Genomic DNA, 18,754 nt, shown 5'->3' on the forward strand with positions numbered 1-18,754 from the left:
TCGTAGTGTAGTAAAAACTATGATACACTTGGTATTCTTTCCTTTCATTTGTCTTTTGGTGAGGTGGTTGTGGCAAGAAGGAGGATGAAAAACTAGCATTAGTATGGAATAAATGCATAGGGTAAAAAAAATCCAAACTCAACCAAACCAAAATCAAACATTTTTTGATAATAGTAACTGGTATGCAGCCAGTAGCTGTGGTTTGAAATGTGCAGTGTATTGATAAGAAGGATGTCTACATTATACTATTACCTCCAAAAGCCTTACTTTATACTGTCTTGAATCTCTGTGTCTTTTAAAGAATATTCTAGATTGTGAGATAGCTAGTAGACTTGTTTTGTGAGCTTGGTAAAGAGTTCTGATCATCTTGTGCCAATGTTTTCTTGGCTTCATACTAGTTTTTGATGATGGTGATGAACGGACCTTGAGACGAACTTCATTATGCTTGAAGGGAGAAAGGCACTTTGCAGAAAGTGAGGTAAGACAGTGATGAACATGCAATGAAAACTAATTAGTGGGGTTTTGTAAATTGCAAACTAATTTGATTTCCTCTTTTTCCATATAGACACTTGATCAACTGCCACTTACCAATCCAGAGCACTTTGGAACTCCAGTTATTGGGAAGAAATCTAATAGAGGAAGAAGATCATCTCTTCCTGTGTGAGTTTTGAGTGCTATGTGGCTTTCCTTTCTTTTAATGTCCTTTACCAAAACTGAGGTAGTACAATTGAAGCTGTAATGGTCTGAATGTTCTATCATGGCCTGTGTGCACAGCTTATGAACTTAAGTAATTCAGTTCATGCAAACATGTTCATATGTTGTCAGTATTGTGAAATAGCTGAGTTAGCACAAAGTAGGAAAAAAAAGTTGATTTTAAATTTCTGGGATAGAGAATATTTCCCTTTGTTTCATGTCTCTGCACAATCAAATCCTGATTCATGCCTCCAATTCCAACATGATGCTGTTGTGAAATGCTACTACTTGGAAAGAATTTCTACAAAATTCCTCTTACCATGTATGCTTCATGTATTTAAGTGTATTCCAAGCAATTTTGGCTCTTAAAATTATAATTGAATTTTGAAGCTTTGCAGAACAGGAAGAAAGATTTGATCGTAAACTGTATTTGCTTTCAAATATTAATTTCAGAGGAAAACTTTACAATGCTCTACCTTTTCATAATTTAGTACTGAAGATGAAAAGGAAGAAGAAAGTAGTGAAGAAGAAGATGAAGACAAAAAACGTCTCAATGACGAATTGCTTGGGAAAGTTGTGAGTGTGACTTGTAATTCTGAGAAGGCAGACTGGTATCCAGCTTTGGTAAGTTGCTTAAGACATGGATATCTCTAGTGTCATACTGCTACTCTCTTTCTAGACAAGAGTGACTTCTGACTTGTTAGATTGTTCAAACAGCGGTTTTCCTGGATAAGGTGTTTTGCGAACCTCACAGCTTTTAACAGTGTCGTTGGGAATGTTGTCAGACTAAGCTCTGCTGCCCATATTTGCTAAAAATACAAATTTTCCTCAGTATCTGAAGAGTAGGAGAGCAAAGATTGATGTTTATGTGTAAGTTAGTTTTAAGGCTCTTAAATCTTGTAAAAAATACACATAAAATGATCAGTATGTGGCAATATTTTTCCTTCTAAAAATAAGGTACATTAGAACTTGAGCTCTGGGGCAATTTAAAATCAGCCAGATTTATTAATTTTAATTGCAGTGCAATTTTAATCATTTTGTGTTTAACAATTGCATTTTTCCTTAGACTTTTTTTCATGAAATACTAATTCCTTTCATGCTTGCACTTGCATCAGTGGCCAGTTACTGTAGCAGTAGGTGTTGGTTATTTCTGTTTGACTGTCAGTACAGCTGTTCACTGCCGTTGCTGCTAGGTATGTGTTAAACAAATTCAGGTACAAGTAGGCTTGTACTGTAAAGGCAGACACTTTGCAGATTCTTTATACAGATAGAAAAGTTTACAGACGTGTTTTAAAAGTCGCTTTCTTAAAATTTTTGGTAGTTAGACAAGCTTAATACACATCTTCTGTCATCCACCAGAGACGTCTATATTTTTAGAAAAAAATAGCTTGGAGCGTTAAACAAGTAAGATTTGTTCACTAATTTTTTGCAGATTTTATTAATTTAACTGTATATTCTGTAGTCCTTTATTTTAAGTCTTCAGGACTAATTGTAGTGAGCTCAGCTTTTCCAATCTTCTAACTTAGTTTAGGGTTTTATATCCCTGTGTGAATCCAAGACCAAAAGGTAACCAACTATACAGGCCAGTTATCTTCCCTTCCTTAAAAGAATATGACAGTGTAACGTAGGGTGAATAGTTAACACTGACTTAGCTAGCTGTATCTCAGTTTAAAATGTGAAATGTGGTATTGTTGTACATGTTGTGATTGCTGTATATCGCTTTACTAATGACAGATTTGAATTTAAGATGGTTTTAACTAGGGGATTAAGTGACTGGAGGCCATGTACCTGTATTCTCTACTACCTGAGAAATGGGAATGTCTTACTTTGACTTTGGGAGTAAAACTGTTGACTCATCTGAATTGGGGTGGCACAGCTTCCACTGGGTCCTGGTAGATGCAGACATCCATCTGTTTGACATTTTCTGTCTGTTTGTGGTCTAGAGCTAAATGTAAACTTGTTCTGTTTGTAGTAATGTAAATACTGCAAATGCATTTTTATCACCTTTTTAGACTTAGAGATGAGACTGCTGTGGAAGGATGCACCGGATTCCACACTGGCTTATAGTATCCACACCTCAAAAAAACCAACCTACTTACCTCTCAGTTTGAGTGCCAAAGATCAGAAGCTGGTATAAAATAAGTGGGTCTGTGATTTTTTAAGTAGATGCTTTAAATAGGTTTTGTATGAACAAGAGGAAGAAAAGGAGAGCAATAAGCAGGATCCCATGATGTCACCCCAGTATAGATTAATTTTGAGTTTACAAATGAAATTGCAAACTTTTCAGGTTTGTGCTTAACGAGTAAAACTGAATATTTGAGGTAAACTGCTGCTTGAAGTTTGTCAGTGTTGGCCTTAGTAATAGAAGTTGTAGTAGTTTTCTCAGAACTGGAAATTATAATAGAAGAAACAGGAAAAAAGCAATTTTCACAGAATCTTAAGGGTTGGAAGGGGCCTCGAAAGATCATCCAGTCCAATCTCCCAGCCAGAGCAGGACCACCTAGAGTAGGTCATAGAGGAACTCATCCAGGTGGGTTTGAATGTCTCCAGAGCAGGAGATTCAACAACCCATCTGGGCAGCCCGTTCCAGTGCTCGGTCACTTTCTTTCCTTTCAAGATCAGGGTTTTTTTTTTTTTTTCTTAAAGTGTTTTATTTGAAACTGTAGGTTGTGTCTCCCAGCTGCAATGATGACGTCACAGTGAAAAAGGACCAGTGTTTAGTTCGATCCTTTGCAGATTCCAAGTTGTAAGTAATAGCTTGCTTTCCTAAGGTATATATGGGAGTAAAATACAAAACTAATTACATATTGCTTCTGAAGACATTCTTTCTTCTGAAAGGAAAGGATACAGTTTTGTGTACTGTTGGTTGTACACATCTACCATTCATAGTTCATTTCTAGCTGACTACTACTATGCCTGCCTGCCCACCTTTTACATTGTGTGTCCTGTTAATGAGTTCATTGGATTAGTAAAGTTTATGGTGTTCCTTCATGTTAAAAAAATGTCCACAACTTTGAAGAAAACAAGTATTAGCACTCTAGATAATTCCTGTTCTTTGAAGTGTGAGTTGTGGTTCTAATTATTTCCCTTAAGATCTTAATGATGATGACTTTATGGCTGTCTCTTGTGGTAGTTTGGATATCTGTTTGACTTGCTACTTCCAGCATTCAGCTGTCCATGGCTACTTGAATAGGAAAGTGTTGTGTAAAAAAGTGAACATAAAGTAACTGTTTAATTAACATTTTCATAGAACCTGAACCAAAATTCCTGCGAAAGAAAGTTCTTTTTAGTCCATACCTTGGATGGAGGCAGGAAGGGTGACGGAGATAGAGACGGAGATGGAGTAATATAATCAAAAGAGTGCAAAGACTGGTTTTGTAATATGTTTCCCTTTATTTCTCTTCATCCTTCCAATGCATCTGTCTCACCATATTGTAACTAAAAACTTCCTTGCCAAAGGCCAGCTGTCACCCCCTTTCCCTCTTTCTAAGTGAACAATTTGTGCTTTCCAATAGCCATTATTTTGACTTGGGTGAGAATACTTGATTACTGAAACATATTTCAAGGGAATGAAACCTTAATTCACTTTTGCCTCAATGTAACCAAAGTCTAATGAGCCTTCTAGATAAGTCTGCTTCTTTATATAGTAAAAGTAGGATGTTACTGGAAAAGCATGCAGACTCGCTGTGTTTTACGTATGTTTTCCTAAGAGTATTATGGTTTTAACTTGAGAAAATGGCAGTCTCCAATTCCTGAGGTTTTACTCCAGTTTTTCTGAACTAATGAAAGAAGAAAAAAAAAGTCTTATTGTAATAACTCACTTGTAAGACTTTCCTTGCAGGTTCGTTTAGCATTTCTATTGTAGCAATTCAGTAACTGATTATTCAGTATAACATTAGAACAGAGCAACTTCCATAGATTTTGCTATGAGAACACTTTTGTAACGTAAAAATTAGAATCAACTATTTATCAATGCAGATACATGAATTTAGCTTCACTGTTGTTCTAAATGTATCTTGAAAATAAAGAGCTTACTTTTAGCCGAATGTTGGATATTTTGAACAGCAACTGTTGATTGATGTGAATATTTTCAATTCAGAAAATAGTCTACGTGGAGTATTTTACAATTGCAGATTTGGGCAGATTAAACATATAAAGCAGCTTTGCAAACTTTTATTAATTATTTAATTACAAGGGTTCTTTAAGTGTCTGAATTTCAAAGAAAGATGAGAAACTTACTCTGGGTTTGAATTTTGCATTAGGTCTTAGAGTAACAAATGCCTTAGTTGTTGCTGTTATGCATTGAGTTGTTAGAAAGACACTTGAGTGAATTGGTGAATTTTAGAAGTGTCTGTTTTTGTAAGTCAAGTGCTTGGTTTACTATGATTTAAAAATAATAGAACTTTATTCTTTTCTCAGTTACTCGGTAGCAAGAAAAGACATTACAGAACTAGATGTTCAAAACTTACCAAAATCAGAGTCCTCTCCTAAAAAAGGTAAATTAGAATAAATTCTAGGTGTTTCTTTTTTTTAAAAAAGTAATATTTTTCAATAATACTTTTAACTTTTGCAACTCAATGGAGGCTTGTTGAGATCTGATAATTGCTCTTGGATATTTTGCAGACAACTTAAACTACGGTAATTTAATCAAACTTTGTACATAACTGCCTTATTATTTAAAAAAAGGACCTAGCAGAAGTCTTGTTTATTTGATTTTTTAATTATTTATTACTTTGATTTATATTTCCTTCTTTTGATTAATTCCAAAGTTGTAGAAAATTGAATATTTTCGAAGGACTGTATTTGAAATGCTATTGAACAATAGAATGTATAGTTACCTCTCCCAACACTGAAGTTTTGGGCTGTTACTCAAAACACTTTGGTTTTACATTAAAAAAAACCCTCAAAAAAAAAGCTGTGTGGATGGGTGATGTGACTATAATAATCTCTGGTTTTAGCCAGTTTGTAAAATGTGGGTTTGTTTTGCATTGTTTTCCCCCTTGGAGCATCTCTTCAAGGAAAAGAATTTGAGGTGTTCCCATTGTACAAGTGTGACTCTCTGTCCCATTACTTGCTATTCACTGTTGTGTTTCTTCTGTTCCAAATGTAACATCTCTTTAGGTAGTATTCTTTAACAAAGCATTGGATATTTTGTTTTGACTGTCTTTTAACACGTGAAGATATTTTGAAAACAACAAAGTCATGGTGCTTGGTCTAAGTGATGCATTTCTTTTTTTCAATAGCTTTATTACAGTATTTATCTGTTTCCTACAGAAACAGAATGATTCACAGTTGCACAGAATCTATATGGATATGTTTAGGTGCTTTAGTACTGTTTACATACATAAGTGTAAATCTTAGTAGTATTCATGGGACTTATCCCCATCAAACTACTAGATGCAGTGTGTGGGATGGATGTTCTCAAGTCTAAACCCCTTTGGTGTCTAATACTTGATTTTTAAGACTGGACAATCTCGAAATGTAAAGTGTGTAAACAGTGTTTAAACCTGAAATACCTATTTTGTTACTTAATTCCATTTTTGGTGTAAGTTGGCATTGTTGTTTACAAGAACATGAAATCAAAAATGCTTTGTGATCCTGAATACTGCAGATGTGGTAAAACCAGAGCCCTTTCTTCTGTAGGGCTGCAGGAGGCAAGCGTGTTTCTCAACACAAAGGCTGTTCCTCGGATCTGGAAAATGGACATAAGTGAAATTCTGGAGTCCTCTAGCAGCGATGAGGAAGATGCAGCTGCAGCAGAAACTGATGAAGAGGAAGAGAAGAGAGAAGAGAAAACTGAAGAAGTAGTGGTAAGTCTGGGCAGTTTCAGTCATTCTTCAAAGATAACTGAATAACTTACATGCCTGAAAGTCCTGCACTTTCCAGAATTTTACTCTCAGGTGGGGCTTACTCGCTTCAAGCTCTTTTCAGACCTATTCATTTTCCCTTTGCTGAAATTGCCTTTATTGGGATTTGTGAGCAGTATCTCCCCCGGAAGTGGAGACATACCTCAGAAATTAAGGATTAATGGCAGAAAAGTGTGATAGAAAGAATCTGGGTCAAAAGGAGAGACATCAGTCAAAAAAAAAATGGTGCTGGGACCAATAGTAGCAATTCACTCTTAAGTTAAAGTAACTTTGTATATTTCTTCTGTAGTTTATATGTGGGTTATATAAAAAAGGAACTTATTTTTGAGAACAGTAGTTTGATTTTTTTTGGTGTTGTTGATTTAAAAAAAGGCAAACTATTAAAGTAAAAATGCTTGATAATACGAGCTAACGCAATGTCTATTAAAGCAATTTGGTGCCTAAGCTGCTCTTTTAGAGCAGCACGGGAGTTACTTTTGTAAGTGATGGGTTTTTTTCTGCATGCCAGCATCCCAGATTGGGAATGCCACGACATGGATGGGCTTTCCTGTCTCATATCTCCACTTAGACATATTTCTGCATTGGGGTACTGAGAGTGGCTCCTTTTTCACAAAGCAAATTTCTTCATCTCATCAAAGCTGCATTGACAAGAGTTTCCTTTCATTTCTGCTACCTGCTTTTGACCTCGATGTTATATTTAGAAGTAGGGGGAGGAGGGAATGTTTGTTTGTGGATTCGGTTTGTTTCTCCTGGTGCGATATTTCTGTTTTCTTTTCCTTTTCTTTTTTTCCACGATACTCTCGCAAACATTCCTTTAGCCAGAAAACTCGAGCAAAGTTTCTTTTCCGCCGAGGGTCAGCAGCGGTATCCCCTCGGTTTTTGTCAGCCCCAGCACAGAATGGCCGTGCATAGTTGGAGGCGGCCTACAGCGTTGCCACGGCAACCGGCTGTTGGTCGGCAGCGCGCATGCGCGGGGCGAGCGGGCGCTGGAGCCGAGGCTTGGCCGGTGGCCAGGGGAAGGTTTGCCAGATGCTTTGAAATGGGCTGTCTCTTTTCTTTGCCTTTCATCTAATGTCTGATGGGTTTTTTTTTTTTAACTTTTTTCTTTTTTTTAATGTGGGAGAGAATGTAAGTAATGCCGTGTAACTGCGGATGCCGTACAGGGAGAGAGAAAGCCAGCAAATATTTGGAAGTCAGGCTGAAATATGTCCAGGCAGTGGGCAGATTAGATAGAAAGGAAGTAAAACCATTTTACATTTGAAAGAATGCAGCTCCTAGGTAAGGTTTCTGTGTTTTAATCTGTAACGTTAACACGGTTGTTAAGAATGCGGATTTGACTTAGATTTCTGATCTGGGAACTGTCTGGTGGAGCATGCAGCCAGGGTACATCCTTCCAGGTAAAAAAGACAATCAGAATCTATTTTTAGTTGTTAATTTTTTTATAACAGTGTTCTAGAAATGGAGTAGAGGTCTGTATGAGAATAATGGTATGATTAGATAAATATAAGGATAAATGTGTGCAGAATATAAAATCCTCTGTTTTTTCCTCTGTTTGCAGTGAAAAGGACTGAATAGGCCACATTTTGCAGGGTGTGAACTGTTGCAGTCTGTGTTGGTCTGTTTGTATTAACGTTGCTTAAAATTACAGAGTATCAGTCACTAAAAATCCAGGATTGTTATACTGATTTTCTAGTATTCATTTGTAATATAATTTGTTGTGGCTATTGCATTTAAGTGCTGTGTGTTTCAAACAAAGAAGGGGGAGGGGGGGAGCTTGGTGGGTTTTCTTTAAAAAAAAAAAAAAAACAGCATTCCTGTAAAATAGAGATTATTTTTTTAAAAACAATCTAAATATAAACTAGTGAAGCAAAGGATTCTAGGCAGATAGATATGCTGGTGGGAGAAGCTGTAGAATCCATTATTTCCAGGTGACAAGTAGACATGTAAAAATAAGGTGAGCATCTTCATGCTGAAGCTGTGTAGAAGAAGATAAGATATGATTCTTTCTAGATTATGTCAGAGCAGAGCTGTCATTCCAGCCCATTGAATCAAATTCCTGATTCGGCTGTTACAATACATATTCTTATTTTAATTGTGGTCCATGCTAGATATTGCAATTAGAGAGCATTTAGGGAATTTATCAGGATTTCTTTTTTCTTAGAAAGGCACTAGTACTGGTTGTCAAGAGAATCGACAAGTGAATGATGTTTTTTGCCTTCATTTCCTTATGGATGTTGAATTGCCCACATTTTGCTTTTACGATTTGTAGAGTTTCTCCTTTATTAATCAAGGTCAAAAATAGCTTCTCTTCATCCTTTCCCAGAATATGCTTAATGACCCGTTGGTTTTAGAACTGCAAATTGTTTTATTACTGCAGATGAGAGGGGAAATTTAAAAAAATCTGTTTTCCCCTACCCCTGTCTCTGAAATACACATCAGCTTTGCTGTCAAGGCCTGGCCAGCTACTGACCAGCCATGATAGGCCTTCATTAAATCAGTCAAATGGAAATAGACCTACTTAATATATAATGAGAGGGTAAGGTCAGTGTGAAGATTGTAATTCTGGGAATGGAAAGGATCCTGTTTTTCTGAAGTAGGGTCTTTTATAATGATAATGGAGCAGAGAGATTGACTGTAGCTGATGATAACAGACCCTACCATTTTTCCAGTAGCTGGGTTAAAATCTGCAACTTTGTTTTGACAGAGACTGTCTTTCTAATTGTGCTGCCTTTCTTGACATCTTAAAAGAGTATGGTAGAATTGGTACAAGAAGGTTTCCAGGCTTTACATGGTTGATGTTTGATGGCTTTTGTAAACTAAGGAGTGGAAGCCAATATGGTGATGGTGAGATGCTAATCCTCCTTATTGGTGGTAACTGTCTTGTGTGGTCCAGAGTTGTGGACGATGTCCAGAACGATGTGGAAATGGCTTGTCATTGACTTTAACAAGGGTGGTGTTAACGTTGAGTGGCTCACTAGTTGGATTTTTGACAACATTTGCAATATGTGGTGCCACTCAGGTTTACTTTCCACAGTGTGAGGTTTGAATAACAGAACAGATGTTACTTGTAATAAAAAAGTGGAAAAAATCCAGAAGGACGATACAAAAAAAATCGTTATCAAATGAAAATTTAAAGAATAGTTCAATTTGTTTGAATCTGGATATTGCCTTTGGTTCACATTCAGTCTTCAACATGTCAGAATAAGAGAATTAAATGTGTTTTGAGGTTATGTTTGGCAGTCAAAGAATGTATTGCAGCTAAAAGCAAAGAAAATCTAAACTCCAGTATCTCCACATAGAAATGGAAGCTTTTGGAACATTGCCTGATAGTTACTAGAAATCAGACTATATATACTACTGTATTTGCTTGGATTTAATTTTGTCGTGTCAGGGAAGAAATCATACTTTTTTGTTTCTGAGGATTAAACAATCAAATGCTCCCTATTTTACAGGAGAACGTGTAGGCAAAGTTTGGGTTTGCCTCTGTCTCCCTGTAGGTGATTGTAATTCCCAAAGAAGCCAGTTTTTAACATGCAGTGATTTGAAATATATTTTCAGTATGTGTTCTTAATAGCTACATTCACTTAAGAGCAGAGTAGAAGAAATGAATTTGTTCTTTTGAGTTTGAATTTGAAAGCTTGCAAAATTATCTCTCTTTCAAGGGCTGAAAAAAGAGATATCCATCTTAGCTTTAGAATTAGTTACAACACCATCTTTGAGAGACTTCCAGCTTCCTATCTGTGTCACTTTAAGAGCAATTCCTTGTTCTTTCATTTTTTTCCCCCCACCCTAATCAAACATGCAAAAAAATGTTCAGAATAAAATACTATCTAGCTGGTCTCCATGGTTCTCAATGAAGAAAGACAGTTCTCATTGAAGAAAGACTTGTAGCACCTCTGGGTGTATACTTAGGGAGATTTTTTTTTCTCTTATTCTTTATTTTGACAGACACTTAAAGGATGTATGTGTGGTATATTTAATAGTGGCTGTTCATTTAAAGTTTTTAGGGTTCTTGCATCACAGCAGAGTCAAACAGTAGTCAAGAGTTTTACATTGTCAAGCAGGGAAAATGCAGAAGCATTTTTCAATGTACTACTTCTGCAGATAAGCAAGGACTTCAGTTATTACCATATATTTTATTAGCACTGAGTTCATAAAGAAATGATGAGTAGATGGAATCCATGGTGTGTTTTAGGAGGCTTGCAGTTCCTACAAATGATCAGTGGTCATATATTAAATATTTACATTTTGCTTCAAAGCAGTTCTTGTTTCCCATGTGGTCTTTTTTTTCTGTCTGTGGGAGACCATTTAAACTGATACCCAAATTGTCAGTTTCTGTTGCAACCTCTATTTTCAAGTTAAATTTTAGAGTCAGCTTTTTAATGTTAAATACAGGAATACGATAATTTCCAAGGTAATGAAGCATGGTAGCCAGAAACAAGTGGTTTGTTTACATACATAAACCCCCCTAAGCAGCTGTGATGTGTAATACCCTGAATAGCCTTTAAAAAAATAGCTAAAGATCGATTAGCTAATCATCATTCTCATGCATGCATGCACTTGTAGGAGTTTTGGCTATTCTGAAGCGTGGCCTGCATCATAACGGCACAAATGTTCTTTATGAAGACTTTCTTGCTCTAAAGGGAGATGTTTAGGATGGTTGAACTTATTTTTGTTGGTAGAAATCAACATTTCAAGACCACTGTCATCTCCACATTGTGTAAAGCTGTTAACTTGTTGCAATCATTCTATTTCTTTTCATTTCCTTAATCTGTGCTTAAAGTTAGCATCAGAAAGCAAATGAGCAAGTGATGAAAACACATTTAAGTACTCTGAAGCAACAAAATTACATTAACTATTTCTGGAAGCTTGTATTTTGATAGTATTCTCTTCTCAACTCCAGATCCTGTACACCTTGTTCTTCCTCTTGGGTTTGAGAGAAGAGTTTTTGGTATTGTCTATTAATAACATCAAGGAAAGATCTGTCCCTGGTACCTTAGCTCTGTATTAATTGAGTCTGTGGTGTATGTGCTTGTAAGTAGAGGTTCATTCTTTATTTTGTAAAAGAAGCTATGTAATCCTTTGTGCTCCCACTCAGCTCTACAGGTTAACATCCACAGAAGCTTAAGCATCTTTAACATCATTCTGTAAAGGATGAGTCAGGATAACAGAGCTATATTCATGTTTTAAATCATGTTAAAAACAGAGGCAAAACTTACGGTGGCTTGAAACCCAGTGAAGCAAAGACAGTTACAAGTTTTCTACAAGTTTCTGTGTGTTTCATGTTGTGCTTGTTTGCTGGTTATTACTCTCATGCTAAACTTACAAAATAGGTGAACACTGTTAGTACTACTTGGAAGGCAATAAGAAATTGACCTGGAAAGGAGTATGTCCCTTATACAGTGATCCTGTGTTCATTGTGGATTTCAATGTTTTTACTGTTTGCAGTATTCTATGGTCTCTGTGACCTGCAATCAGAAAAAAATCTCAAAACCATAGAATTTCAACTTAGAAGCAAAGAAGGGCATCTTGGAGATCCTTTTTTTAATTGTGAAATTCAGCCTCTTACCCTGAGACAAAAAAGCTTTTCTCACGTTGCAGTTAGTTATGGATATTGGATGAACCACAGGAAGGTCTCAGTTTTGAACTCCTGACGTTGAAAAATTTCATGTGGTTTGGCCTCTCACTTGGACTTATCTTTGGCTACACAGGAAAAATGGAGAGACCTTAAGAAAACCAGTTTTGAACAATTGTCATGGTGAACTGACTTATGCCCAGTCTAACATGGACATAAGTGTGTGGATAGGAGGAGTTTTGAAGGGTAGCAATGTTGCCTCAGTGCCTGCCAGAAAGAAATGCTGGGGATTTCAGCCCTCCAGTCACTCACTGCTGGTCATCACAGATGTGACATCAGCATTTCTCAGGTGTTTTCTTGACTTCAGGTGCAGATTTAAGGTTGCTGATACAACAACTTAGATGATGGTTGACAAATTCAATATAAAACTCAGCTAACTTAGAGCAGCAGACACTCCTGAACATTCATAATATTCAGTTACAAATAGATAGCCTCGATTAAGAAATGACCTTTTAAAAATCCGTGTATCTTAGTGTTGCAATCAGCATATCCAGGAAGAGTTGGTCTTTCTCAGTTTGTCCAGCAGCAAAAAAGACTCTGAAACAGCTGATACATCATATATTCCTTGGTGACGGACATTCAGGTCTTATTCATGTCACCTCTTGGAAGGATTTGATGTTTACACTGGCATTGGTACCAGACACAGTTAAGAGTCAAGAAGTGCCAGCCTAGCTCATACACCACCAGCAGGGAGAGGGAGGGAGCTACAGTGTTCAGAATGTCTCGCCTAGGTGGGTTAATGTTGCAGTCAGGTTTTATGTCACAGTCTTTTAAGCATGTAAAAGCTTTTTGTCTTTCCTTTTTTCTTTCCTTCAGCTGAAAATACTTGGTATCAGTGAAACAGTTAACTTTTGTGTCTGCCAGAGCGCTATTTCTAACCTACATTTCTGCTGTTCTGACCTACAGCTCTGGTTTGGCATTATGCCCACATAAAAGAAATGGTTTGACTTCACCTATGCAGAAGTATTTCTGCATGTTTACTGTTGTTTAGATATATTTAGTTTGCATCGTTTGAGCTGCTGGAATCAGTAAACATTACAGTAGATGGTAGAATTTTCTCGATCTTGAGGTTGGTTTGCAGTCTAGATGGAGAGAAAAAAGCTGTGGTTTCTATAGCAATAGTTCATTTGTTAACCTGGAAGAACATACTAATTCTGTAGATAACTGTTCCTCCTTATGTAATCCCCGTAATATGCCATATGACTAAATGGTAACTGATGCTGTACAATATTGTGATTATTCTTTTAATTTCCTCCAATTGTTTCCCAAGGAAAAAAAAAATAGGAAAATAAGAAACAGGTATTGTCTCTGCCTGATTGTAGGTGAGCCCTGTTGGGCTTTGAAGCTCAGAATTCACTGAAGCAGGCAGGACTGAAATTCATTCTGATGCTGGGCAGATTGCTTTCTGGTTAACAAGGCTGTAGCATATACATTTACATTCCACTGCCAATCTTCCTGCCTTGAAGCTTAAAGTTTACAAAATGCAGAGATGACTGAACAGAAATTGCTGTTCTGGTTTCCTTCTGGAACTGCTTGTGACTTCTCTGTTATTTTTAATAATGTAATGATAAGATTTTTTTGACATGTACTGTACGCCTTTCCTTCAAGACAGCTGCAGTCTTCCTGGTGCAAACTGCCTTACCAGCAATCCCTATGATTGCCAGGCTGGCAGGAAGAAAGTGGCATGCAGAAAGCACTGCAGGGGTTGGGATTTGTTTGGTTTTTTTGGTCTCTGCTGGAATATCACAATTCCATGAAGTATATGTAGATTTTCTTTCCTCTTCCTGCCTTCCAGTACCTTTACTTTATTTTCATTATTTCTATCAGAATAAAAGAAAATATTAATGTCATGTTATCAGTTCATAAGTGTTTATCTCTTTGAGGCTTCAACTTGTAAAGATAAAACTGAAGGATTTATAATAAGGAACTATAGAAGAGACTCTAAAAGTGTTTCCAAATATGAGCTGAAATCGAGCATTGGAGCTTAATTACAAAACCAAGACTGTCTGAAGTATCAAAAATGGGAATGGTTGGAAAAGAGTGTTCTGCAACCTTAGCTGGAGTTGAGGCAAGGAAGATGAGTTAAACAAACAAACAAAAAAAGCCAAACCAAAAACCCTAGAGCTCCTGTGAACTGCTTTAACCTTGTAAATAACAGACCTTTACTGTATTAGAACAACATGTTAAGTATGTTACTGTTCTCATTTTGAGGGTCACACTCAGATGCTTTCTGCCTGAGGTTGAGGCTTTCCCTCACTTGCATTTTCTTTCTCTCCTCCTGAGGTGCACAGAAATTTTGTTTTCTGCATATTTCACCATTTCATGGGTGCCAGGCCAAATGGGAAGTGGTTAGGGTTTAGTTCTTGCTGTTAGGCTTTTGTACAAATATATTGTTACTTTGCATATTTTATGTTTTCATTATGACTGCATTTGTTTTCACAGCCTGAGGAAGAGCTTGATCCTGAAGAGAGGGACAACTTCCTCCAACAGCTTTACAAGTTTATGGAAGACAGAGGTAACACTGAATTATTATTATTATTATTAATATTTTTTTAAAATCTGTATTCCACTTTTTTTAATGACTTTTTAAAAAGTGCTTTTCAGTGCAGTGGATGTTATTATGAGTATATTCTCAGTGAGAAAAGGTGACATCTAGTCTGCTGCAAGGAAGAACGTTTTTACCTATTTTCACATCTGGCAGGTCTGCTTCCAGTACTTTGAAACACAGCACACAAAGGAAACTCAAACCCTCCCTGAGGTGTTTTGGTTTTGTTTTGCTTTCACAAAACCTGTTTTTAGGTTAACGTTCCCTGTTAAATAAGTAAGCTCTTGAGTGATTTCTTGTTGTGACAGCCATGGCTGTAAACTCTGCTGTTGTTAATCTCAGGCTGGAACCTGAGCAGGCAATTAATGGATGGTGAAACTCAACCAGCAGAGCACAGGAGATGTACCATCTTCCAGTCTCCTTCTACAACTATCTTAATCATATGCAGATGTAGCAGTGATACTCACCTGAAGAGACAACTTAAAAGAGTCTAATTTGTCCTGTAGCTAGAACAAGAAAATAGAGTATTTTAAATGTCTGTCTTGACAGAATTAGGTGAGACTGTAGTAAAATGGAACAGTTAAGTCCTGGCATAAGAACTGGAAGTGCATGTGCTATGTATAGAAAGCAGGATATACCTGCTGACTTGGGAGAACTGTTGTTGTATAAGTAATTCACGTGTGCAGTTGTGATGAGGCTGACACCAAAATGGACGATTTTTTTGTTCTTCAGCTGCACATCACTCCCTCCTTTTTTTCTTCCTCTTTTTAAGTATATCTAAGCCTGGAAAGTGTTTTTATCTTCTAGAATATATTTGTTTTATTCATTTTACCTATGAACTTGCTATTTCAATTTAAGTATTGTAGCTGTTAATTCTGTGATAACGTCAGTGGAGGCAGATTACAAGTGCAACTACTGCCTTCTTTCTGTTTTTTCTTTTTCCTTGGCAAACATTACCTGAATTATATTCCTGTAGCAGCATGTAGAACAGCAAATGTTGGTGTACTTGAATTTGAAATAGCCACAGCTCAGAGCAAAATGGAAAGTGCACGTAGTGACTGAATGTTTCCTCTCTCTCTGTTTTTTTATTGGGTTTTAAAACTGGGGTTGGGAAATTTACATTGGTGAAAGAGGCTTTGAATCCTTGTTAATAAGATGTGTTCTGAACAACACAATCCTAAAAGAACAGTTGTAAGTCTGTTCACTATTGCCAGTTCTTATCACAGGTTTAGCAACTGTGCATATATTATAGCAAAATATACTGGGGTTCATCCAGTGTAATTTTGAGGCCTCCTGTGCATAAACAGTGTTTCTGGAGAGTAACCTGCCGCAGGGAAATAAGAGGCTATGTTGTGGAAAAAAAAACCCACCAACCCTATGCTGCTGTACTAATCCACAATCCTCTTTCTTTTCTAGTAGCCTGATTCTTCACTTTTTCCCGTTTTCCTCCTTTTTTACTCCCTTTCTTAGGCACTCTTAAGACTACAAACCAGTTAGGGTCATGTCAAGGGCTCGTAGAGGCAAGAGAAGAAAGCGTTTGTGCACTGAATCTCAAGACCCAGAGCAGAAGCTATTCTTTACGATAGCTTAAAGATGTCAATTGCTCAGTGTACAGGACTTTTTCAGGACTGGATCTTTCCCCCTGCCTGCCTACTTTTTTTTTTTCCTCTCTGTTCTTGTAGCAAGATTTCTGTTCCCACCAGATTTGTTCTACATTCTGTTCTCTCAGTATGAATGTTTTGATTCATGTAATCATGACAGTATTCCCAAAGTTCTTATAAAATTATTTTAATGATTCCAATTATAATTGCATGAAGATGAGAAGCAGCAGGAAAGAGGTTTGATATCCTTCCTTGCTGGGAGGAATACCATCTATGTATGCAGCCACTTGCCTCAAGTCACTTTTGTTTTCTCCTTTTGCATGTAATTATTGTTCTTTGTATCATTGCCACTCATCCGATTTGAGTTCGTTCTTTTTCCTGGAACTTTTGCAAGTATTCATGTCCTGGTAGGGCTTTGTGCTTTTCAACATTCTGACAATTGACCTGTGTGTCTTTTTTTTTTTTTCTAATCCATTATTTCTGCATCTTCCCTGTTGCTTTCAGACCATGGTGTTTTGAGTTGTGTGCGAGTCACTATATTCCAGCATTCATCAGGTGCTCTGTAGAGCTTCCTGGAATTCTGAGTGTCCCTCATGCTCAAGAGAGGAGGAGTGGGATGCGGTCAGTTGAATGGGGAGTTATTGCACAAATCTGAACAGGAGGTTGAGAAGTCATAGTTATCAAGCGGCGGGTGCCAATATAGTAATAAACCACCCAGAAAGAAGGGATTCATTTAAAAGAGGGCAAAGCCTGAAGTGGTGGTTGGAAACTACTGGCTTGTGACATATCTTTAAAGTCTGTATTTCATAGTTCTAAATGTGTAAGGACATTAGTAAGCAAATGTGTGCTAAAGGAATGGAAGAAGCAGTTTGTTGTTCTTTGTGATAACTTCTTATTTCTGCATTTGTTTTATTCAGGTACTCCTATCAATAAACCACCTGTTCTGGGCTACAAGGACCTTAATCTCTTCAAACTTTTTAGATTGGTGTATCAACAGGGTGGGTGTGACAATGTAAGTGTTGGATGTTTCCTGAGCTAAGGTTGTGCTTGTGGTTATGATAGATATCATTCCTTAATGTTCATGGTTAATAAAACCTGAAAACTTGTTTTTTTCTTTTTTTTTTTCCCCTGAAGATTGAGAGTGGTGCTGTATGGAAGCAAATTTATATGGACCTTGGCATTCCTATTTTGAACTCAGCTGCTTCCTACAATGTAAAAACTGCTTATAGAAAGTAAGTCCTCATCTTGTGTAACGGTGAAAACGTTATTTTGGGGTGCAACATTCAAGCAGTTTTTGGTAGTTTAGTGAAACAGTAGTTGACATTCATCAGTTAAGCAGTTCTGAGCATTTTCCAGTGCTGAGGACTGAAGCAGTGGAGGAAAGGAGGGAGTACTCAGAACTGCGTAAGTTCCTGTTGCTCTAATACATTAGAATTCCACTCATTTTCCTATCAAGAGCATTCATTTTCAGCTTGTGATGATGCCATTTCAGAGTACAACAATGACATAAAAAAACCTTTGACAAATTCAGCTTTGCAATCGATGGTTATTAACAGGAACAGACTTTGTCCACCATTGGACATGATTCTATGATTGCATACTCACAGAAGTCTGGAGTTGCTCTGTGCCCTGATGAGAGTTTGATAGCAGCTTAGCTTTCTGAAAAATGTTGATAGACATGTTTGAAATTGTATATTTAAACATCATCTTTGTGTGATCTTTAGAATAATGGCTTTAGGGCTTCATGTAAGTCTTTAGTACAGCGCTCATTGCTATGTTGGATGTGACAGTATTGAGTAGTAAAGTCACTGCTGTAATAAAAAAATGTTATAAAGTATAAATCTTTTTATTCTGACCCCTGGTTTTCAGTTGTGTTTTAACTTTTGAAATGGAAACCTTTTAGAAATGACACTTTCCAAGCTCATTCTCCTGGAAGTTTGGCAAGAAACAATTGGGCTTTTTGAGTAAAAGGGAAGAATGTGGTTCTCTTGACTCGAACCTAAGGAAATTTGGCTGGTTGAATAGGGATGGCTAATGACTCAACTCGTGTTATTATTGATGAAGATGAAATAATTCAGACTATCTTCAGTGGGATTTGAGCTGGGCACGTATTTAAGGTCTGTATTTTACAGGGAAGAGTGTGTATCATAAAAAGAGTAATTGGTAAAAGTGTACCAGGTTGCTGTTACAGTGGAAATAATTATGTTGATGGACACATGACAGTATGTTGCAACTTAAATATTTAATCTTTGATGAATGAGTTGACATTTCTCTCACCTGTAAGTGGGTTAGAGTTGCATACACAGGCAGTTGCCAGAGTACAAGCTGACACGTGGCAATTTGTCACTATGTGGTAACTTGTTGGATGCCCACATTCTAATTCTTTGATTTTTAGCTGTCATTGGACATTTGC

The 18,754-nt window shown here is 36.9% G+C and overlaps 1 protein-coding gene across 2 annotated transcripts in view; it reads left to right on the forward strand.

Annotated features, from left to right (window-relative positions):
- Positions 1-18,754, forward strand: part of ARID4A (AT-rich interaction domain 4A) — a 50,413-nt gene that overhangs the window by 17,194 nt on the left and 14,465 nt on the right. For both annotated transcript variants that reach the window (XM_061997600.1, XM_061997601.1), the window contains exons 6-14: positions 399-478; positions 566-660; positions 1,185-1,317; positions 3,360-3,439; positions 5,113-5,189; positions 6,337-6,503; positions 14,638-14,710; positions 17,259-17,353; positions 17,476-17,573. In XM_061997600.1, coding sequence (XP_061853584.1) covers positions 399-478; positions 566-660; positions 1,185-1,317; positions 3,360-3,439; positions 5,113-5,189; positions 6,337-6,503; positions 14,638-14,710; positions 17,259-17,353; positions 17,476-17,573 — 898 coding nt within the window. The remainder of the gene's footprint in view (positions 1-398; positions 479-565; positions 661-1,184; positions 1,318-3,359; positions 3,440-5,112; positions 5,190-6,336; positions 6,504-14,637; positions 14,711-17,258; positions 17,354-17,475; positions 17,574-18,754) is intronic.

This window comes from Colius striatus, chromosome 6 (assembly GCF_028858725.1).
Source record: "Colius striatus isolate bColStr4 chromosome 6, bColStr4.1.hap1, whole genome shotgun sequence".
NCBI classification, from domain to species: domain Eukaryota; kingdom Metazoa; phylum Chordata; class Aves; order Coliiformes; family Coliidae; genus Colius; species Colius striatus.